The sequence below is a fragment of the Callithrix jacchus genome, chromosome 12 (genome assembly GCF_049354715.1).
Source record: "Callithrix jacchus isolate 240 chromosome 12, calJac240_pri, whole genome shotgun sequence".
Taxonomy (NCBI): Eukaryota; Metazoa; Chordata; class Mammalia; order Primates; family Cebidae; genus Callithrix; species Callithrix jacchus.
This window is the reverse complement of record NC_133513.1, coordinates 25,316,090-25,341,113: the sequence shown is the minus strand read 5'-3', so window position 1 is coordinate 25,341,113 and position 25,024 is coordinate 25,316,090. Positions and strand designations below refer to the sequence as shown.

General features: G+C 39.4%; 1 protein-coding gene across 50 annotated transcripts in view; it reads right to left on the bottom strand.

Annotated features, from left to right (window-relative positions):
• Positions 1–25,024, bottom strand: part of TNRC6A (trinucleotide repeat containing adaptor 6A) — a 222,237-nt gene that overhangs the window by 77,352 nt on the left and 119,861 nt on the right. For 33 of the 50 annotated variants that reach the window (XR_013524735.1, XM_035267201.3, XM_078344906.1 and 30 more), the window contains one exon: positions 4,130–4,217. The exons of the other annotated variants lie outside the window; for them this stretch is intronic. Coding sequence is in view for 32 of the 33 variants with exons in the window: in XM_035267201.3 (XP_035123092.2) it covers positions 4,130–4,217 (88 nt within the window). In the remaining variant the exon portion in view is untranslated. The remainder of the gene's footprint in view (positions 1–4,129; positions 4,218–25,024) is intronic. 50 annotated transcript variants of the gene reach the window in all.

Here is a 25,024-nt window from a genome sequence, read left to right as displayed (position 1 = left end):
CTTACATTTCCCTTAAGATCTCGTCGAGAAATTTCTTCTAAAAACAGAACCTGGAAAGAAATCCATGGTAACCTACTGCTACTATTGTCACCCCCCTACTTTTTTTTTGAGTATGGAAACTACATTTCCATGCTGTATCAAATCATTTTCTAAGCCTGAGAATCAGAAAATAATAGCCCTGGTCCTTAGATATGAAACAGAAAAGAGTGTTATATATAATCTTTTATGAAAACGCTTTACAAAAAATTTTAAAAACGAAAGTCATCTAGTCATCTATCTCCATATTGATTGGAAATGTACTAGGGCTAAAATATAAAAATTGCCCTGTTTTTAATGTGAAAAAGCTCTTTAAATAATTAAATATTTAAATTAATATTTAAGTGATAGAATAATAAAAACGATCATAGTGGAAATATTGTTGTAAGCCTTGTCGGTGCCTGTTTTTATAGGAAGTTGTATTATCTGGCTTTTTATTCAAAATAGAAAATAACCCATGGTGTGAAAAACCACAGTGGCTATTGGGGACTATTAAATCTATGCATTTTCTGTATTCATTCTATTTTATACCCTATTATAAAAATTATTGTGATACATTATTTCCCAATTTTAAAGTTCACCTTTAAATGATAAAAAAATAAAGCAAAGTGAAAGATAATGTTCTGCATGAAAATGATAAAGTAATGGCATAGGGTTTCAGCAAAGCACCAGCTGGAGGAAATAGATTTCAATTATATTACTGGTTCTGTAACCATGATGAAACCAAGGTCAAACAATTCGTTCTGATGCTCAGGTTCCTTTTATTAAAAATGAACAAATTTATTAGAACAGATAATATCTGGTCTTTTTCAAAAATAATAAGAAAATATAAATTACATAAAATAGACTTTTTACTGTGTGAGTTTATGTTCCAACAGTTATATAAATGGGCCTGCCACCTGGCTCATGTAGATATCTGCTTGGATACACCTGCTGGCTCCTACTAGAGACAAAAGGCAAGTTCCAGGAAACTGCCTTAAAAACCCTGTGACTCACATTCTTCATATTGGCTGTAAGTGTGCCATTTGGGGGTTTTCTTTTCTTTTCAAGAGCTACTGGTAACACTCTATGGAAATACCAGCTGTCCTCACTTCATCAACAGGTTGTATTCAAATTCAGTTGTAAGCTGGTTATTTGAAATTTGGAGAACAGTCTAATTTACAGTAGCAGCCTAGCCTGTTAAACTTAACATATCATTTTATAAGTGAGAGAGCATGGAATTTGTTTTTAGAGGTATTAAACCTTCCTTTATATTGTGTCCAGTGGGCAGATACTGTGATGGGTCTATGAGACACACAGGAATACCCCATCAGCGCTGAAGATCTGGCAAAAGAAGGAAAAATTTCTTATATCCCTAAGCCTCTGATGATGGTTCCAGTAAAGGACATAGTTGAGGTGAGAGACTGGAACCATGGGGTGAGATAGGGATGAAGCAGGCAACAGTATGAAAAGCTGTCACTTCAGATTTGGGGACAAGTCAAATGACATAATAATCACCATTTATGTGTTAGAGGCTTATTTATAAGGTGCCTACACATAAGTGATCACCTATATTGACTTGGTGATTTAGAGATTTGACTATACAAAAATGTAAAGAGGTACTTGTAACAATTAATTATTGTGTATGTTACAACTTTAAAATTATATTCACAAAAATACAGTATTTAAAAGTATAATTCAAGTGACCCTCTCTTAAAATTTCTCAGTAAATAGAATAAATTCCAATCAGATACACTTATATATTGTCTTAGGCCTCTTTTCTAGCCATTTCACATACATTCTCACTTATCAGCTAATTCTTGAACTCCTTAGACATAGGGACCAACAGAGCCTAACTCAACACTCAGATGCTTGCCAAACTACTGAATCTACATAAAGTATACCCAAGCATCCTTTTCAATAAACCTCTTATGTTTCTCAGAAGCCCTTTTCATTGGCAAATGGCATTTCACACCATGGAACAAAAGTCTGATAAGCCTTTACCCCAACCTCAGACTTACAGAGGACACAACTCTCTCCTAAAAAATTCTGAGCAATGACAGACCAGACTGCAAAGACTGTCCTAAATAAACAGCCTCTGACAGAGGCCCAAGGCATCGGTCAATTCCAAACCACATGAGAAGTCTACCAAAACCCTAACCATGGCATAAACCTATGCATCCCTTCCCAGACACCCCTGAGAGCAACCAAAAGGCAGGCAGGTGGCTAGGGCCACATCATCTCCTCTCATCTCACACTTAATTTTCTTCCCCTAATGCTTGCTGATGACACCCCTAGGCTCAGGACATGTAGAACTGAATTATTTATCATTCCCCCTTTCCTCGTATCCCCGAGCCTGATTAACTGTTCTCAAATGTAGTCACTCATCTGGAACCTGCCAGTCAAATCTAAGTTGACTCTCCCTCTATATCCTTTAAACAGATTCTGTGGATTACTTTAGTAGTCCCTTCACCAGTATTTCAGACTCTGGTATCTACCCCTTCTAATCCAATTCCACAATTTTTGTTTTTTTTGAGACGGAGTTTCGCTCTTGTTATCCAGGCTGGAGTGCAATGGCGCGATCTCGGCTCACCACAACCTCCACCTCCTGGGTTCAGGCAATTCTCCTGCCTCAGCCTCCTGAGTAGCTGGGATTACAGGCACACGCCACCATGTCCAACTAATTTTTTTATTTTTAGTAGAGACGTGGTTTCACCATGTTGACCAGGATGGTCTCAATCTCTTGACCTCATGATCCATCCGCCTCGGCCTCTCAAAGTGCTGGGATTACAGGCTTGAGCGACCACGCTCGGCCAATTCCACAATTTTTCAAGGTAAACATACTAAAATACAAACTTTCATGTGTCACTCTATTAAAACATTTTCAGATTTTCCCCTAAAGCCCTCAGAGAACCTACTAATCTTTCCTAGCTCAACTCTTCAGAGTTCTACCTTGGTTCCCTCCCTTTACCTCAAGCAAAATCCACCTTTTAACACATACAGGCTACAACTTATTTCTGAGTTTTCACTGCTTGGAATCCTTTTCTATTCTGCTCCCTATTCACCTGACTAATTTCTACTCTAAGGAAATTTCTCTGTCTCTCTGCCCCATCTCAGGCTGAGTCACCCACCTTTCTCTGCACTGCAACAGTTCCCCATAAATGCCTCACCTGCCATAGTTTTATAGCCTGTGTTTCCCCCCTATTAAATAACGTGGACATAGGTATCTTGCTATAGTCTATATCCAGTCTATATCCAGTTCCTAGCACAATGCCTGGCTCAAAAGAGGCATATATTAGAAATTAAAATAATTTTTCATTAGAATTGAGAATTAAAACAGTAATTTCACTAGGTCTTTTAGAACATTTTAATGTCTTGAAACCTTGACATAGATGAGTGCCTAATTAAACTATTATCGGCTTTCAGTATTAACAATTTGGAAAAAAATTTTAATTACAGATATATTTTTTATTTTTTACTTTGCATTTATAGTTTCTTATACTATATTAGCTAGTTTAGAATTCTCTTGCAGTAAACAGTGTCCTAGGTTTAAGGCTAATATACACTGCAAACTTTAAAAATCAGTCCAGGTACTAAATAAAAAGGGGAAAGGAAACTGACACTTTACTTTCTGTTATGTCTATTCAGATTTCCTTTAATATTCTATTTCTACAGTACACATAATAACATCATCTCACTTAATTCAAACCTCATTTAACAAAACACAAGGAAACTAAGGCCCAGAGAGGCTAAATAAAATTTAAGGCCACACCATTCTATGTGTTATGTGGGAGAGTAAGATTTTAAATCCTCTCAACATGGCTCAAATTCCACGCTCTTCCCACTTAAAAAATGATATGTTACGAAACACCCAGGAACAGCTATTTGAAAGATAAACATCTAAAAAATGTACTTACCTTTGAAAAACTATTGGCAAGATTAAACGACTATGCATTAAATTGTACAAATTCAGCAAGTTACTTTATATGCATATTCAAAGACATTAAATATTAAAATGAATCTCCACTGAAAACAAAACATTAAATCAAAGAGTAATTTTCTTTTTAATTCTATGTTTAAACTGCTTAATATAAATAGTTTATACACATACTACCTTCTTTTGAGCAGCTTCCTTCTTTTTCTTGTCGTCTTTTTTCTTTTTCTTTTCTTCCATCAACTGTTCTTCTTCTTGCACTAAATCCCTGAACCACACAGTTGCAATTAACTTTCCCAAAATGTATGAAGAAATAAAAATAATGCTGCATACAGGTTCATTTTCACTTTTTCACTCTTATCAGAAGACATGGCAAATTATTCTTTTATCATTCATTGAAATAAAACACGACTTGCAACCTACCTCTAACTATATAGCCACTATATGGTACAATATACTTTAATAAGCCACAGGCACTACAGCTTTTATCTCAGTATCATATCAAAGAAGACAACCTAAAATTAGCAAATTTTACACTGGAAAACAAGCAATTTCTTCCAATCCTAGAATGTAAATATCATCATTTAAGCTGGAGTTACCTTACTACTGGCCCCAATTATCAATAAGTAGCTAATGGCAATGCCTGAGAGCTCCCCACAATCCTCTCCCAGCTAGGTTTCTGGAAGCTACCTTTAGTTTTCCTTGCTCTAAAAAGCTTTGTAAATATTTTTAGAACATAACTTATTAAATAGATGACTTATATTTCAGCATTACAAGTTCATATTCTATAAACATCCCAAAGTATTCTATCAATTCTTGGGAAACAATAATGTACTACTGTTTGTTTGTTCTGAGATGGAATCTTGCTCTATTGCCCAGGCTGGAGTACAGTGGCACGATCTCCGCCTCCCAGGTTCAAGCGATTCTCCTGCCTCAGTAGCTGGGATTACAGGCACCTAGCACCATGCTTGGCTAATTTTTGTATTTTTAGTAGAGATGGGGTTTGAGACCAAGCTGGCCAGGCTGGTCTCAAACTCCTGACCTCAAGTGATCTACCTGCCTTGGCCTCCCAAGGTGTTGGGGTTGCAGGCATGAGGATTGGGACTGCAGGTTGTCCCACCACACATGGCCTAAAAATGTACTCTTTAAAGAAGTTTGTTTAAATTTGTTAAATCTCAAATGGTTAAAGTTGTCAACAGAACCTCTGGTTCAGGATTTCAAAGTGACAGACTGGGCAGGTATGTTTCAGGAAACAGGTTATTACCTTTCAGGAAAAAAAGGTTATTACTTTTTTATTCCATTCAGAGCTGATGAATAAACAGGAGCAAAAACTGCCTCACCTTAGAATAAACACAAAAGAAGTCTAAAATGGATGTTTTAGATACCATCCTTTCTGGTGGAGCTCTAGAGAGGGTCCCAGAAGACCAGAGCAGGAGAGCATGAGGCAAAAACTGACCAAGGAATAGATAAGCCATAGCTACTCAACCCCTCTCACCTACTTCCCATTCAGATACTGATGAGGCCACAGGTAGTAGCTGCTTCTGAATGCAGCCTAAAGCCAAACAATACTCTCTAAAGAAACAAAACTTTCCACAGGAGTCTGATAGGTTCTTGAAAGGGTCAGGTTGTTCCAGAACAAAACCCTTCTTATTGGAGGATGCTGCCACTCCCTCCATCACAGTGTAAAGTAAAGCCTGCCAATCAACACCCTACACATAGATCAGCCTTCCCATTCAGGGAAGGAATCTACTGGGGAAAGAAACCTATGCAAAGGTGGAAGAAACTACAGTCATCACCCTCAAGTCTAGACCCTAAGCCTTCATTCATAACGCCGACAACCAAAATCACCAGTTACCTAAAGAAAAGCACCACACACAATGAAAATACCTAACTCTGCCCTGAGGAAACTTTGCAGAGGGGATGCTAAGAATATTGGGCAGACAAGAAGAGGTCTGGAGATCCGAACTAGACATTTGAGAAACTGCGCATCATTTATCAAGGCTGGAGTGCATTGCATGTGGAAGTAGGGATGTTGCAGAAGATAAAAGGAGAAAGATAGGCAAGTGCCTAAGAAACTGGAAGGGGTTGCTATAGATGGACTGCAATGAGATTAAACAAAATTTAAGTTGGCTTTGCTGATGGGAGAGAATGCGAGGAGATGCAGACAGAAACTGAAAAATGAATGACATTATGCACAACTGATGAAAACTTAGTGAAGTTAAGTATAGGACTACTAAAATCAGCTAAGAGGATAACTGGAAGAACACTATGATAACTGCTGCTATATTTCACTGCCATTTTTGTTATAAGCAGAAGCGTCATGTAGCTAATGGAGTAACATGACAGATTTCTGCCAACTGTGGCCATGACTCACTCTCTTTTGAATTCTGTGTGCGGAAGGTAGTAGGACTGAACAAGCTCACTCACACTATAATCCAGGGGAAGTCAGGGAGCAAGATAGCCACAGCATATGAGAGCAGCAGGGTAAATTCAGTAAACAACATCAACTAGCTTACCCCACTGGCATGTTACCTACCCTGACACATGCAGAATTCAAGATTAAAAGGTGATTATTAGCTCAAAATACTTAATCTTCTTCAGCCTCTGTTTCATGGAAAAAACAAACAAAAATTGGGGCTAAATAACCATACATGTTAATGTCATAGTATTTTTATAAGAATTAGGAGTGCTTCCTTAGCACAAAGCTTATCTAGTAAGCACTCAATTGCCTAGTCATGAATCCAACTCACCAATCCTTAGTGGCACCCAAAAGGCTTGTCTTTACCCTACTTGTGTCAAAATATTATAGGCACATATTTTTCAGAAACATCTAGCACCTTCAGCATTTGTTCTTCATGTTCTGCTGTGAATTATAGACATGCCCTTTTCTGATCTTCTGTGTCACTATAATTTTACTCCATGTAACCATCTCTAATTAACTGGAATATTTTCTCCTTTCTCAAACTTCATTTTAAAGACTTTCTGATGAGGCTACTAGCAAGTGTTTTCCTGGCCAAAAATATCCCCCTTAGTACCTAAAAGATGTACCACATTCCTTCCCAAGGAAATATCATAATACCAGCCAAAACTATAAGCAGAGAGGGGAGTAAGTTCTGTTCTTCAACACCATCATCACAGCCAACGCATCATGCTTTCCCCCCATCTCCTCCTTCAGAAAGTCAATTGGAAAAAAAAAAAAAAACCACCAAAAAAATCTGTACCCAAACACATTGAATTAAATGTTAATAGAGACTCATTTAAGACATTTGACTATATCATTTACCACAACTATCAAGAGGAGTAAGGGCTGATGGATTTGAAAGGTCTAAGTGGGCCACCCTGTTTGATGCATGTGGCACCAAGACAACACTCCAGTTAGCAACCATCCATGCCCTGAAGGCTACTTTGCAGGATACCTCACATCTGTAAGTTCTGTGAATCTATCTCCTTGCTCTGCAAAAACCAGACTCCCCTTTTATCAGCATTTGACTTATGTCCTGCATCTCATATATAAAGCCTTTATGGTGGCCTATAAAAATCAATGCCACTGAGGAAACTTTCTAGGAAAATGGAAACGTTTTCTAACTTGATTGGAGTGGTAGTTACATGGGTGAATACATTTGTCAAGTCATTCACCAGTATACTCAATGTTTGAATTTTACTCTATGTAAGTTGTATTTTAAAGTTGATTTGATTTAAATCAATTTAAGTCAATGATTTAAAATACATTGACTACAGGAAATGCAATGTTTGGATCTGAAAAAAAAAAAAAAAAAAAACAGATCAAGATTAGGATGGTATATTCCACACAACGAATCAAGCTAAGCTTCAAATTTTGCCCACATCTTCCAGCAGCCACTACAAATGATTTACTTGTACGGTTCAAGAATATGTTTCTGGCTAGGTATGGTGGCTCAGGCCTGTAATCCCAGCACTCTGGGAAGACAGGAGTTTGAGAACAGAATAGGCAACATAGTGAGAGTCTGTCTCTATTTAAAGGGCCTATTATGGCAGCAGGGTACACCTCGGGGTTAGAATGCCCCTCCTACTCTTGGGCTTCCTGACACTTGATGGTCAATTTTTCCTACATTCCCAACCTGAATATAATGAAAATTAATCCCTTCTGAAAAGTACTCTTGTACACTGCTATTGGGAGTATATATGGACTAGCACTAAGCTCCTGGTGAGCAATTTGGAAGTATCTATTCACAATGAATTTTTAAACGTCACAACCTTAAGATTAATCAATTCAAATTTAAGTCTCTGAAAAAGGAAACTGTACAAAGACAGACACTGCAGCATAAAATCATAACCAAAAACCAATCTATAGGGAAAAGTTAAATCATACTGTAATCAAATCATGGAATACTACACAGTAATTTAAAAGTGGGGGGGAGGGTAGATTTCCAATGTACAAAACCAACTCCCGATAGAAACCTCAGGCACTGAACTTATTTGCAGACAGAGAGTCTCACTCTGTTGCCCCAGGCTAGAGTGAGGTGGTGCTGGTCTCAAACTCCTGGGCTCAAGCAATCCTCCTACCTCGACCTATCAAAGTACTGGGATTACAAGGGTGAACCACTGCACCCAGTCAGGAAACATGATTTTCTTGCAGGAAAAAAATTTCTACAATTTTGTAGGTACAACTGAACACATCCGAAACAAGAAAACAAGCAAACATTTGGTACAGGTTGTAAACAAGTTTAGTAAGATAAGATATGTTTAAGAGCTGTTACAACTGTGGAAGGCTTCATGGTCTTCCATATTTAAGAAGTTGAGCTAGCTCTTGAAAAAGAGGCAAAACTTTTTAGGAGCACAGAAAGATGTGAGCATGAGCAAAGTATGAAGACTTGTCAGCATGACAATTCCAGGGACCAGCACTGACTGGAATTGAAAAAGAGAGGGAAAATGTTGGGTAAGAATAGGCAATAAATCAGCAAAACAGGGTGAGAAGACCATTACAAAAATCTAAGTGAATGTGTAGTTCCCCAAACTACCATGGTGGCAGTGAAAAAAGAAAGCAAAGAATACATCTGAGATCATTCAAGATGATGGCATAACAATTAGCTGGGGGTGGTGGTGCATAACTGTAGTCTCAGCTACACGGGAGGCCGAGGCCTGAGAATCAAGTGAGCCTAGGAGTTGGAGGCTGCAGTGAGTTATGACTGTGCCCCTGCACACCACCCTGAACTACAGAGGGAGAAATGACAATAACAGGACAAGGGGTTAGGTGTCTACTTTGCTTTAGGAAACAGAAAACAGGAAGTAACTTTCTAGAGGGCCCAACTAGCCTATCAGTCAGCAACACACCACAAGCCAGCTCATCCTCACACAGAAGCCAGCTGTATGTTACAAGCTAGAAATAAAAATACACTTCACATCTTCTGCCAAAAAACATTCTGTTCTACTTTCTTCCTTGCAGATCCCACCTTCTATTTCCTTCCAGTCTTCCTCTTTCCCCATTTGATTACCACCCCCCTATTCCTTTTCTCATTTTTATCCTCCTACCTAAATTAATCACCAAAACCAGTCTAGCACTACACATTAGGAAGTCACTGGTAACCTTCAAAATTATAGAATTCACCAGACAGTAAAGACGAAAGCTGAACTGCAGCAAAAATAAGTAAGGATGTGAGATGGAGATTTGGATTAGTTTTTCAAAAGCTTCAGCAGTAAAATGAAGAGAACAGGATAAAATAAAGTTTTGTAGATTGTTTCAAAATAAGGACGACTAACACTTATCTGGAAGTGGAAAGGGATTATATATGGAAGGGTAGGGAACATGCTAGAGGCTGTTTACAATAACTGATAATTATCTACAAATACAGAAACAGTTAAAATGGATACATTAATAAAATGGAATATTATGCAGCTGTGAAACTAAGGTTTCCCCTACATCCTGATGTGAAAGGATCAGGAAGGCATAAAGGTAACTGGAAAAACAACAAAAGAAAATCTAAGCCTCAGTGTGGTATCTTTTTGTGTTGGGAGGGATACAAATATACATATTTACATGTCCTTGTAGGTGCATAAAGAAATTCTGGAGGTACATACACAAATTAATAAAAATATGTGTTTCTGACAGAGTATGAACAGACAAATGGACAACAAACAAGGTGGCAGCAATGCTGTATATTTCTTAGGTTAGCTTTAGCTGGCATGTCTTCCCCTTAGGAAGGAAAGAGAATAACATACAAACAGGTAGCAATAAAAATCCAGATGACAGTATGGATCTCTTCAAAAAGTGGGAAGTTGAACTTGAAAGGGGCTTCCACTAGCACCATAATTTGAGCAATAAGTTATGCTAATAAAAAATTATAAACCACTGAATAAAATAAAAATCCATACTGATATGAGTGAGTGAGTGAGTGAGGGAATTGGGAGAAGTACCAAATCTTACAGCAAAATATCAACTAATGCAGAAAGAATGGTAGACTTTAAAACTCACTATTTGGCCCTATTGATTAAGGCAAGCACATTGACATACTCTCAAAGCATCTCCCAACAACAGTGTTATTAATTACAAGAGGAAAAATACTAACTTTATAGTGATGAAACCTGACAGAGACCACCTTACCCAAGCAGTTGAAGTTAACCATCACCAATAATGGGATAAAAGGACATCATGCATCTCCTGACATGATGTACTGAGAATACCACATCAGTTCTGTACTATTCCTGCCAAAAACACATAACCTGATCGGGTCATAAGGAAATATCAGACAAATACAGACTGAGGGACATTCTATAAAGTAACTAGCCTATATTCTTTAAAAATATCAAGGTCCAGGCCGGGCACAGTGGCTCACGCCTGTAATCCCAGCACTTTGGGAGGACAAGGCGGGTGGATCACGAGGTTAAGAGATCGAGACCATCCTGGTCAACATGGCGAAACCCCGTCTCTACTAAAAATACAAAAAAAAAAAAAAATTAGCTGGGCATGGTGGCACAAGCCTGTAATCCCAGCTACTCAGGAGGCTGAGGCAGAAGAATTGCCTGAACCCAGGAGGCAGAGGTTGTGGTGAGCTGAGATCACGCCATCGCACTCCAGCCTGGGTAACAAGAGTGAAACTCTGTCTCAAAAAAAAAAAAAAAAAAAAAAAAATCAAGGTCTAGGAGGATGCCGTGGCTCACGCCTATAATCCCAGCACTTTGGGAGGCTGAGGCAGGCAGATCATGAGGTCAGGAGTTTGAGACCAGTCTGATCAACATGGTGAAACCCTGTCTCTACTAAAAATACAAAAATTAGCCAGGCATGGTGGTGAGCACCTATAGTCCCAGCTACTCAGGAGGCTGAGGCAGGAGAATCGGTTGAACCCGAGAAGCGGAGGTTGCAGTGTGCTGACATCATGCCACTGTACTCCTGCGTGAGTAACAGAGTGAGACTCCCTCTGGAAAAAAGAAAAAAATCAAGACCCCAAAGAACAGAAACCAAGAAACTTCCAGAATGTAGGAAACTAAACAAACATGAACACTAAATGCTACTTGTGATCTTGGATTGAAGACCTGACCAGGAAAAAAAAAATTTGTTTGGCTCTAAAGGGAATTGCTGAGACAACTGGCAAAATTTGAATAAGATCTTAGATCTGCTATTAAGACTGTGCCAGTGTTATTGTGCCCATTTTCATGGTACTGTAGTTAGTAAGAAAATATCTTTGATGTTTAGGAGTAAAGGGGTTATCATGTCTGTGAGCTACTTCTAAATTGTAAAAAACAAAACAAAACAAAAAACTATGCATATAAAAAAGAGGAAATAATAAAATAAATGTGATTAAATGTTAACATTTAGGATTAAGGGTTAAGGATATTCAGAAGTTCTTTGTCCTATTCTTGCATTTCTCTACATCTGAAAAATTTTTTTTTCTTTTTTTTTTTTTGAGACGGAGTTTCGCTCTTGTTACCCAGGCTGGAGTGCAATGGCAAGATCCTGGCTCACTGCAACCTCCGCCTCCTGGGTTCAAGCAATTCTCCTGCCTCAGCCTCCCAAGTAGCTGGGACTACAGGCGCACACCACCATGCCCAGCTAATTTTTGTATTTTTAGTAGAGACGGGGTTTCACCTTGTTGACTAGAATGGTCTCGATCTCTTGATCTCTTGATCCACCCGCCTTGGCCTCCCAAAGTACTGGGATTATAGGCATGAGCCACTGCGCCCCGCCCTCTACATCTGAAATTAATTCAAAATAAAAAGCTCAGCAGAACACGGTGGCTTATGCCTGCAATCGTGGCACTTTGGGAGGCTGAGGTAGACTGCTTGGGCCTAGGAGTTCAAGACCAGCTTGGGCGACATGGCAAAACCCTGTCTCCACAAATATACAAAAATTAACTGGCTATGGTGGCGCATGCCTGTGGTCCCAACTACTCAGGAGGATGAGGCGGGAAGATCACTTGAGCCTGGGAAGCAGAGGTTGCACAATGAGCTAAGATCATTCCATACTGTGCTCCAGCCTGGGTGACAGAGTAAAGCCCTTTCTCAAAATTAATAATTAATTAATTAAGGCTCAGACTGAAGAAAATTAGTGAGTTCAGAAACTGAGAAAATAGATACTCTACCATAAGGACAGAAACATCTACCATTTACAAAATACTCTGAGATATTATCCATTTTGAATCCACAACCCTGAAACATAGAACTGATATTATTCCCCTTCGACAGCTAAAGAAATTGAGAATCAGAAAGTCCTAATGACTTGTCAGATGGTACCAGGCTGTGGTAAGGCTGACCCAAAACTCAGTTTGCTAAATCTGCCCACCCAAATCCTACTCTTCTTTTAAGGCTTAATTACTAGCTCCTTCATGATTGTTTCCAATCCAAACAAACCTCACCCGTGACCTCTAATTAAACAATACTCATTTTCTAATTATTTTATTTTGAGACAGCATCTCTCTCACCCAGGCTGGAGGGCAATGGCGTAACCTCAGCTCACAGCCACCTCCGCCTCCCCGATTCAAGGGAGCCTCCTGCCTACTTGTACAATACTCCTGAGTAGCTCGGACTACAAGCACCCACCACCAAACCTGGCTAATTTTTGTATTTTTAGTAGAGACAGGGTTTCGCCATGCTGGACAGGCTGGTCTCAGACTCCTGACCTCAGGTGATCCACCTGCCTCAGCATCCTAAAGTGCTGGGATTACAGGCTTGAACCACTGCATCTGGACTTTTCTAATTGTTTTAGATGTTAATCTCACTCTTCCAAATAGGACTAATTACTACTCTGGGGACAAAAAAACAGTCCTACTTGTACAATACTCCCTGTCACTGACACTTTAATTAGCTTCAAATTCTTGCTTCTTTGCCTTTACTAACACTATAATCCCAATACCACAACCAAAAATGCACTCTTAATTCTTACTCTTATCCATATGTTACTTCTCCTTTAAAGACCAGTTCAATTCCTATTTATTCAAACAAGCATTTCTCGGGCTGCAGAGCATGCAGCGAAGACTCCTAGGTTCAAATGTCAAATAGAAGCAGTCTTAAACCTCAATTCCACCACCTACATGTGTAATCTTAAGCAATTTATTTCATTTCTCTGAAGCCTTCATCATCCTCTCTCAATGGGTGGTTGTGAAGATTTAACTGGGTAATGCAGATGAAGTACTTAACAGATGCATCTAAAAAGTGTACACTGAGACTAGGTGTGGTGACTCACACCTGTAATCCCAGTGCTTTGGAAGGCCAAGGTGGTAGGATCACCTGAGTCCAGGAGTTTGAGCCAAGCCTGGGCAACACAGCAAGACCCTGTCTCTCTATAAAAATTAAAAAATTAGCCAGGAACAGTGGTACATGCCTGTAGTCCCAGCTACTCAGCAGGCTGAAGCATGAGGATCACTTGAGCCCATGAATCAACACTACAGTGAGCCATGATCATGCCACTGTATTCCAGACTAGGCAACAAAGCAAGATTATGCCTCCAAAAAAATAAATCAATAAAAATTTTAAAGTGTATACTAATTGCTAGTGATGAGAGACTAGGTGCAAAGCACTGCACTAAGCTAAGGTTAGGATGCAAAGAAGGTTGCAACCAAAGGAGGGAGTACATACAGAAGAAAATAAAACTGAATACATAAAAACAATTATTATAGCACAATGTAGAATTAGGTGGATGCAAAACCAACAGCTAAAGGTCCCAGATTCCAAACCAGACCAAATCAGGTACCAGCTACTAAAAGAAAGGCATGCTATCAAAAGATAAATCTATAGGCCAATAACCCCTATGAATACAAACATAAAACTCCTCCACAAAAGACTAACAAACCAAATCTAGCAACATACAAAAAGGACTACACAAAGTGGATTTATCCCAGGAATGCAAGGTTGGTTTAACATGAAAACCAATCAATGAAATATACCATGTTAACAGAACGAAGGACAAAGCTACATGATGATTTCAAGAGACTCAGAAAAAGCATCTGACAAAATCCAGCACCGTTTCACAAAACAAACACACTCAAAATAGGAATAAAAGAAAACTTCCTTAACCTGATAAAGGCCCACAGCGCACAACATACATAATGATAAAGACTCCATATTTTTCCTCAAGATTAGGAACAAGACAAGGATGTCTGATCTTGTCACTTCCTATTCAACATTGAGTTGGAGATTCCAGTCAGAAAAAAGAGAGTGCATGTGTGAGTAAGTGTGCACAAAATTTGGAAAAGGAGATGTAAAACTATTCACAGATGACAGGCTCTTATACAGAGAAAGTCCTAATGAATCTATACACATAAAGACCACTGGAACTAATGAACTGCACAGTTGCAGGAGACAGGATCAACATACAAAAATCAATTGGCTGACACATGCTACAACATGGACAAACCTTGAGGACACTATGCTAAGTGAAATAAGCCAGTCACAAAGGACACTATGGCTCCACTAATGAGGTATCTAGAATAATCAAATGCATAGAGACAGAAAGTGGAATGGTGGCTGCCAAGAGCTGAAGGGAATGAGGAGTTATGATTTAATTAATGGGTACAGAGTTTCCATTTTACAAGACGAAGAGTTGCAGAGATGGATGGTGGTGATGGCTGCACAACAATGTGAATGGACTTAATGCCACTGACCTACATCATTTAAAATGCGTAAGATGGTAAATTTTAATGCGTTTCACCACAATTTTAAAACTTTAAAAAATCTACTGTATTTCTATACAGTAGTGGTAGACAGACCAAAAAGTAAACAATTCCATCTACAATAGCATCAAAAAGATTTAGGAATAAACTTCCCAGAAGCACAATTACACACTGAAAACTACGTAACATCTTTGAAGACAATTAAAGACCTAAATAGACAGAAAAAGATTCCATGTTGATGAACTGGAAGACAATATTGTAAAATGCAATACTGTTCATAATGACCTACATAATCAACACTGTTCCTATCAAAATCTCAGCTGCCTTTTTGCTGAAACTTACAAGCTGATCCAAAAATTCATATAGAAATGCAACCAGAGCCCAGCATGGTGGCTCACGCCTGTAATCCCAGCACCCTGGGAGGTTGAATCAGGTGGATCACCTGAGGTCAGGAGTTCGAGATCAGCGTGGCCAACATGGTGAAACCCTGTCTCTGCTAAAAATATGAAAACTAGCTTGGTGTGGTGGTGCACACCTGTAGTCCCAGCTATTCAGGAGGCTGAGGCAGGAGAATCGCTTGAACCTCAGAGGGGGAGGTTGCAGTAAGCAGAGATTGTGCCACTTCACTCCAGCCTGGCAGCAGAATGAGACTCCATCTCAAAAAAATAAAATACAAAATAAAAATAAATTAGCCGGGCGTGGTGGTGCATGCCTGTAATCTCGGGAGGCTGAGGCAGGAGAATCGCTTGAACCCGGGAGGCAGAGATTGCAGTGAGCCAAGACAGCACCCTTGCACTCCAGCCAAGGCGACAAAAGCAAAACTGCATCTCAAAAAAAAAAAAAAAAAGAAATGTACCCAGAATAATCAATGCAATCTTTAAAAAAAATGTTTTAAATAGTCTCTGCTTATCCAGTCAATGCAATCTTGAAGGAAGACTCAGACTGATTCCAAACTCATTACAAAGCTACAGTAATCAAGACAGTATGGAAGTGGCATAAAGATAAACACAAACTATCAACAGAATAGAGTCCAAAAATAATTCTTCATTTTATGATCAAATGACTTTCAACAGGGCACCAAGATGAAAGTCTTTTCAACAAATAAAGCTGGAATAACTGGACAGTTATGTAACAAGAATGAAGTTGGAGCCCTCATGCTATATGCAAAACTTAACTCATAATGAATTACAGACTTAAATGTAAGAACCAAAACTATAAAATTGTTAGAATACAAGCAAATCTTTGTGACCTTGGATTTGTTGCCAAGTGCACAAGCAACAGAAAAATGTATTAGTAACCTATATTTACAAAATTTAAAATTTTTGTACTTTAAGGGACTCTTCAAGAAAATGAAAAGAGGCTGGGTACAGTGGCTCACACCTGTAATCCCAGCACTCTGGGAGGAAGAGGCGGGTGGATCATTTGAGGGCAGGAGTTCAAGACGAGCCTGGCCAACATGGTAAAACCCTGTCTCTATTAAAAATACAAAAATTAGCCAAATGTGGTGGTACATGGCTATAATCCCAGCTACTCAAGAGACTGAAGCAGGAGAATCACTTGAACCTCAGAGGTGGAGTTTGCAAAGAGCTGACATCATGCCACTGAATTCCAGCCTGGGCAACAGAGCAAGACTCCATCTCCCAAACCAAAAAAAAAAAAAAAAAAAAAAAACAAAACACGGAATAGGAAAAAATATCTATAAATCATATATCTTATAAAGGACTTGCGTCTAAACTATATAAAGAACTTTCTCAATGACAAAAACATCACCTAATTTAAAAATGGGAAAAAATCTAAACGATCACTTCTCAGATCAGATATACAAATGGCCAATAAGGACATGAAAAGATGCTATTCATCATAAGCCATTAGGAAAATGTAAATCAAAACCACAATGAGATACCACTTTACATCCATTAGGATGGCTAAAATCAGAAAGAAGGACCCTAACAAATGCTGACAATGGAAAGGATGTGGAGAAACTAGCACCTCCATACATTACTGATGAGAATGTAAAACTGTGCAGCTGCTTTGGAAACAGCCTGGCAGCTTCTCAAAAAGTTAAATAGAGCATGAGCAACACAGTGAAACCCCATCTCTACAAAATATTCAAAAAAATTAGCTGGGCGTGGTGGCACACGCCTGTAGTCCCAGCTACCTGGGAGGCAGAGGTGGGAGGATGGCTTGAGCCTGGGAGGTGGAGGTTGCAGTGAGCTGTGATTGTGTCACTGAACCAGCCTGGGCAACAGGGGGAGTCCCTATCTCAAAAACAAAATAAAACAACACAAACAAAAAGTTAAAAAGAGTTACCATATGACCCAGCAATCCCATTCCTAAGTAGAACTGAAAATACACGTCCAAACAAATATTTGTACATGAATGTTCATAGCAATATTATTCATAATAGCCCCAAAGTAAAAACAGTCCAAATGCCCATCAACTGATGAATGGACAAACAAAATAAGCAATAGCCATATAATGAAATTTAACTGCCCATAAAAAGGAATAAAGTACTGATAAATGCTATGTGATGGACAAACTTAAAAACATTGTGCTAAATGAGACAAGTCAGGTACAAAAGAATCCTTTAGTATGATTCCATTCACATGAAATAGGCAAATCCATAGAGTTATAATAGAAAGTGGATTAGTGGTTACCAGAGTCTGGAAGGAAGAGACAAATGGGGAGTGACTGCTATGGGGTTTTGGGTGAGGGGGTGAAAATTCTAGAATTAGATGGTGATGATGACTGCACAACTCTGTGAATATACTAAAAACCATTAAATCATACATTTTGTGGACTTTAAAAGGGTGAATTTTATCATGGGAATTTTATCTCAATAAAGCTGTTATTTAAAAATTGAGAGAGAAACTGAAGGGTACATTCAGAGAAGGAAGAGTTGGGAAGAGGGCAAAAGGTGGAAGGGACAGTGCTAAATCAATAAGTTGAACAAAAAAAAGATGTCTGGGCTTTAATTCCAGAGTCACTGGAGACTAGCCAACAAAGGTTTCTAAGAAATAGTGACTGATAGGCCTCAGAAACGTGGCTTGAAGATGATTAACCTGCAGCAGTATAGAGAAAGCACATTTTATGCATTCTCTTTACTATCTTTACCTATCTTTTTTTTTTTTTTTTTTTTTTTTTTTGAGACGGAGTTTTGCTCTTGTTACCCAGGCTGGAGTGCAATGGCACAATCTTGGCTCACCGCAACCTCCGCCTCCTGGGTTCAGGCAATTTTCCTGCCTCAGCCTCCTGAGTAGCTGGGATTACAGGCACGCACCACCGTGCCCAGCTAATTTTTTGTATTTTTAGTAGAGGCGGGGTTTCACCTTGTTGACCAGGATGGTCTCGATCTCTTGACCTCGGGATCCACCCGCCTGGGCTTCCCAAAGTGCTGGGATTACAGGCGTGAGCCACCGCACGCAGCCCTACCTATCTTTAAAGGGTAAGATTTTCACTATATGCCTCACATTGCAAAAGAATTTACAAGTGGAAACACATGTATATCATATTTCTCTGACATCATTTATATGGTCAATTATCAAGGAATAAATGATATTTAAAAGGACATTTAAAATCAGCACATTCTTAAGTACTATTTCCTCCTGATTGTGCACACACATAGGGAAACTTCAAAAGAACAGGAGAAAGAAGGGACTAAAATCAACAAAACAAAGACGTCATAACTCTAAAAATATTCAATATTATTGCAGCAAACTGCTCAATAAGTGCTCCTACTGAAAACCACTAAGAACAGCAAAACAACTGAGTTGGTTTAATCTTGTTTGTTATCATACAAAATCCAGCCAGTCACTGTTTGCAGAAAATATCTTGTAAGGTTCAAAGTATAAAATTCCTCAACCAGGTTTCAATCTGTTTTGAATATTCCATTTGAAACAGGAAGTCAGCTGAGTCATCATCACATAATATACTACTGCTAAAAATTCAAAATGCTTTTCCCTAGTTCCAAGAGTGGAAATGCTAGGATTTCTGCTTCATAGCCAACTCAAACACACAGAGTATGCAAATCATTTTTAAAATAAGACATCTTAAATAGGAAATTTAAACTATATTTATTTTCATGGGTGGCTTTTTTTTAAGATTGAAAGAAACTATGCTTTAGTCCAATATTACTTCCTGCTGAATCTCGAACATCTTCCTCTTATTGATACTTTTCAGCTCCTCTGACAACCTCCTCATAAAGAAGCAGTTTCTTAATCTTTGAGGAGTAATGACCCTTTGAGAGCTAATGAACATTAAAGACCATATCGGTGTGTGGGTGTGTGGGGGTGTGTGTTTTAGCATACATTCAATTTATGCAAACTACTTCATAACACCTGTGGTCCCTCTGTGGAATCGGGATGAGAATCCTTGGTCTGGTGGCACCGTGTCACTGTAATTTCAATGGGGCATTCTTTTAAGAAAGCGTATTTCGAGCCCAGCCCCAATGTTTCATTTTCCTAACAGGGTTTATCAGTTCATCGCTGGTCAATGCTGAAAACAAGCAACTTTTATGTCCCACAGTAAGGATGCTACCTTCAGCATTGATCTCCATAAAAGCAGTAATCATTATGATCGATTTAAATACAAAGACCTGTAATTACTATAACCTCAAATATTTAAAATTACATCCCAGTTCAAACCAATTGTTTGGCATTTCCTAAAATGAAAGAAACACCAAGTCAGTGTAGAAGAGTATGGGATAATTTTCGGTTAATTTATTTTAAAATGCTTTGGGGAGGGAATACCAAAGACAAACATATCATCACCTATGGGATATTCCTGCCAAAAAGGGTCAACCTGAACCTAATCATACAGACACGACCCAAAAAAATGCAAATTACAGTCTGCAAAAACAACTAGTCTGGACTATTTCAAAATGTCATTGTCACAAGAGAGGCAGAAAAAGGCAGGAAAATGCTCCTAATGTAAGAGAAACTTCAGATACTAAATGCAACCCTGGAAGCAGGGATTGAGTAAAAAGAACAAACATAGCCTTAAAAAACTACAAAGACAATTGGGAAAATCTGAATAGGGGCCATACAGTATTGTAAAGTTAAACTTCCTGTGTGTGATCATTTGATTGCTGTTAAGTAGAATGCCCTTATTCTGTGAGGTATCTATTGCCGTACTTTGGTGTGCAATGTCAGGATAGAACAAATGTGGCAAAATACTAATTATCACTAAAACTAGATAAAGAGATACAGGTATTCATTGCAACATTTTTCCAATTTTACTTAAGGTTAGCATGATTTTTAAAATTAATTAATGAATTTGAGATGGAGTTTTGCTTTTGTGGCCCAGGCTGGAGTGCAGTGGCACGATCTTGGCTCACTCCAACTCCAGCCTCTCAGGTTCAAGCAATTATCCTGGCTCAGCCTTCTCAAGTAGCTGGGATTACAGGCGTGTGCCACCATGCCTGGCTAATTTTTATATTTTTAGTAAAGACAGGTTTCACCATTTTGGTCAGGCTGGTGTCAAACTCCTGACCTCCAGTGATTTGCCCCTCCTCGGCCTCCCAAAGTACTGGGATTACAGGCATGAGCCACCATGTCCAGCCAACTTTTTTAAATTTTAAAATGAGACAGGGATTTCTGTTTGAGTGAGAGATGTATCACGCGTCAGTCTGAACAGAATACATTTAACACATACCATTTTAGTCTTTCCAATCATGGGCAATACTTATACAGTTGTCATTAAAATTGCAAAGATGTTTTGCAATTTATACTTTCAGACATTTCAGATGCCAGAAATTGAAAGAGCTTACAGAATGATATTCTTTTTATGTTTATATTCAAAATTTCCAGAGGGTTGTTACACATTTTTACATTAAGCTTACAGTTTGTGATTAATTTATTCTATCAGATGATTTACCACCTAGTTGTTAAATAAAGCTAAAAAAAAGTATTGGGTTGGTGCACTAAAATGGCCAAAAACCACAATTACTTTTGCACCACCCTGTAGCAATATGAATGTGCTGGCCTGCAAGCCATTTATCACAGCAAAACAAAAGAGCTAAACAAAAATCAGATGACTTTTTTTCAGACAAAGGTTGATAAATTGCATGAGTGGGATCCACCTTAGCCACTGGCTCTAATGCCCTGAGGTTGTACTCCTGCGGTCCTACTCATTTCCTTTCCTTTCTTTTCCTTTCCCTTCCTTTTCCTTTCCTTTCCCTCCTTCCCTCTCTCTTTCTTAGAGATGGGAGTTTCACTCTGTTGTCCAGGCTGAAACTTAGTGGTGTGATCTCAGTTCACTGCAATCTCCACCTCCCAGGTTCAGATTCTCCTGCCTCAGCCTCCCAAGTAAATGGGATTACAGCTGTGCGCCACCAACTGGATTAATTTTTGTTATCGTTAGTAGAGACAGGGTAGCATTTTATCTATTGTGCAATATAAAATAAAATATTGCCAGGTGCGGTGGCCCACACCTGTAATCCCAGCACTTTGGGAGGCCAAGGAGGGTGGATCACAAGGTCAGGAGTTCGAGACCAGACTGGCCAATATAGTGAAACCCTGTCTGTACTAAAAATATAAAAATTAGCTGGGCATGGTGGCATGTGCCTGTAGTCTCAGCTACTCGAGAGGCTGAGGCAGGAGAATTGCTCGAATCTAGGAGGCAGAGGTTGCAGTGAGCCGAGATCGCGCCACTGCACTCCAGCCTGGGTGACAGAGTGAGACTCCATCTCAAAAAAACATTTAAAAATAAATAAAATATTACACAATGGGAAGAATACTAAAGTTAGAGTCAAAAGGCCTGTTTAAATCCCAGCTCTGTCACTTGATAGAGAATATAAACTTGCATAAGTTACTGAATCTTGTTTCAACCACAGCTTTCTCACTTGAAAAATGAAGAAGTCAGAATACTGGCTGATCTCTATGTAAGGTCAGAGTCCAGCTCTAAATATTCAATGGTTCTATGACGCTGGCCTCCAAAATATTTTTTCAAGCTAGATGAGTTGAGTTCTACCGGTCTAGAATGGTACTATTTTTTAAATTGGAAAATGTAACTTAGCATCTCCTCTCTCCCCAAACTATTTCTTCTGACTTCTGTTCAGAGGTTGGGTTAAACTCTCCTCCACCCAAGATGAAGATCCCTATGTATTTTTTGACTCCCATGACATCTAATCAGCTGTCAAATCCCAGATTCTTACTGCCTCGGTATCTTATACTTTTTTTTTTTTTAATTATTATTTTGAGACAGGGTTTTGCTCTGTTGCCCAGGCTGGAATACAGTGGCAGAAACTCAGCGCACTGCAGCCTCATCCTCCTAGGCTCAGGCAAACCTCCCTCCTCCGTCTCCCAAGCAGCTGGGACTACGGGTGCACCACCACGCCCAGCTAATTTTTTTTTTTTTTTTTTTTTTTGGTAGAGCAGGGTCTTGTCATGTTACCCAGGCTGGTCTCAAACTCCTGGACTCAATCCTCCTGCCTCAGCCTCCCAAGGTGCTGGGATTACAGGCGTGAGCCACTGGGTCCAGCTTCACTCACCTTTCTGCCACTACTTTAATTCAGGCCTCCATCGCCTCTTGCCTATATCGCTAGCTTTCTCCCATAAATTCACCTGATTAGTAATCCCAGACCAGAAGATTATTCTATCAAATCAGTACCCAACCAAAAGCATGTAGTAGCTCCCCATACCTAAAAATTTATGCACAAGTTCCTCAACCTGACATTTAAGAACCTCTGCATCTGACCTCAACCAGTTTGCTACAAATTCTTTATATAACCTGAACTACCCACTGCAGTATCACAATCTCCTGTACTTTCTGGATTTTGTGTCTTTACTTCTGCTGTTGTTCTTACAATGCCCTTTTCTCTGCCTTTCAAAACTGATTCCATTCTTCAAAGTTCAGTTCCAATGGTAATCACACTCACCTAGACATTATGGCTCCCATGATACTAACATAATGTGACAACTTTAATGGCCAACTGTGAATTTTAAAAGACAGTTTACCTGGTCTCGCACAGTGGCTCATGCCTCTAATCCCAGCACTTTAGGAGGCTGAGGAGGGCGGATCACCTGAGGTCAGGAGTTTGAGACCAGCCTGGCCAACATGGTGAAACCCTAATCTACTAAAAATACAAAAATTAGCCTGGCGTGATGGCATGCGCCTGTAGTCCCACCAACCTGGGAGGCTAAGGCAGGTAGGCAGGCTACCGGCACACTGAGTGGGAGGGAGGAGAATCGACTGAATCTGGGAAGCAGAGACTGCAGTGAGCCAAGATCACGACACTGCACTCCAGCCTGAGTAACAGAGCGAGACTCCGTCTCAAACAAAACAAAAAAACAGTTTACCTATGACAGTATACTAAATTTATTACTTGTGCCAATGTTGTTTAACTGGCAATGACTACCAGGCACAGAATCTTAAGTATTTGCATCTTAGCAGAGGAAAAGGAGAATGGCAACACATCTTTGACATTCAGAAACCAGAGTTCCAAATTGAGGACCTACATATTAGGGTCTGGGCTTCCAAGTTATTAAAAGATTTTATTTCTTTTATTTTTTGAGAGGGAGTTTCATTCTGTCGACTAGGCTGGAGTGCAGTGACATGATCTCAGCTCTCTGCCTTCCAGCTTCAGGTAATTCTTCTGCCCCAGTCTCAGGAATAGCTAGGATTACAGGTGCACACCACCATGCACAGCTAATTTTTCTATTTTCAGCAGAAATGAGGTTTCACTATGTTGGCCAGGCTGGTCTCAAACTCCTGACCTCAAGCGATCCACCTCCCACTGTCTCAGCCCCACAGTGGTGGGATTATAGGTGCGAGCCACAGCACTCAGCCAAAAGATGTTTAAATTAATTCAACATCTAAAAATTTGGGGGCTTTCACATTACAATTCCTAATGAAGATCTAGAGCAGTGGTTCTCAGGGTCAATTTTGCGCCACTCCCAGGGACATTTAGCAATATCTGGAAGCATTTTTGATTTTCACAACTGGGCAGGGAGTGCTGCTGCAGATGCTGAACATCCTGTGATGCACAGAACAACCCTCACAATAATAAAGTATTGTCTGGTCCAAAATGTCAAGTGCCCAGATTGAGAAAAGGATGTAGAACTATTGTATGCATCTGTGGGTTCTGCCTACCAAAAGAAATTTTCAAATTTTTCAAGTTGAAATCCTGAAAGTTCCTCCAATTGCCAGGGATAGGATCTCCTGCAAGGTACTTAACTTCTTTAAACCTCAAATTCATCATCCGTAAACCAGAGATAATGAATAGGTACCTACCTCACAGGGTTTTTCAAGGATCAGGTGAGTCCCTGTAAAATCTTTGGAGAAGTGTGCCACACACATAGTAAGCAATCAATAAATTTAACTACTTACATTATTCCCTGGCCTAGTGCCCAGCCCTGCATTTGAAATATCGAAAATGCACAAAAAATGGTTACTCAATGTATATAATGCCTTAATTTCCTGGGGAGGGCACTAAGGGGTAAAGACAGATAACATTATTTTTCTGGGTGAGAAAAAGGAAACACAGAGCTAGGGACGTAGTTGAAGGAAGCATTTGCCCATCACATCCCTCCTTCCTCAGGATACTTTTAACCTGCAAGAAATGCCACCCCTTTTCATTGAATCCTTAGTACACACTGCCTTACAATCTCTTTGATATTTGTTTTTCCTTTCATGCCTTCTGACCAACTGAAGATCCTCAAGCACATGAATGGGATGGTATCTTTTGATCCCTATGTCATCTTTCTAGTATTACTGTTATTTATGCACTTATGATAGTGTTTCTACTAGATTGTACATGCCCTCTGTGGACATGGACAGCACTCTACTCCTCTTTATGCAACCCAAAGGGCTTAACAGACCTCAGCAACTGGCTGGCCCAAGCCTCTTGTTTTATAGATTGGACAGAGCGAGGCTAAGTGACTTGCCAAGAGTCAAGGTCATATTGCAAGTAGCAGAGCTGGAATTCCAACTCTGATAAATAGCCAACCCAGAGACTCAAGTTCTACCTAATATTAAAATTACATCTGTGTACAGACAA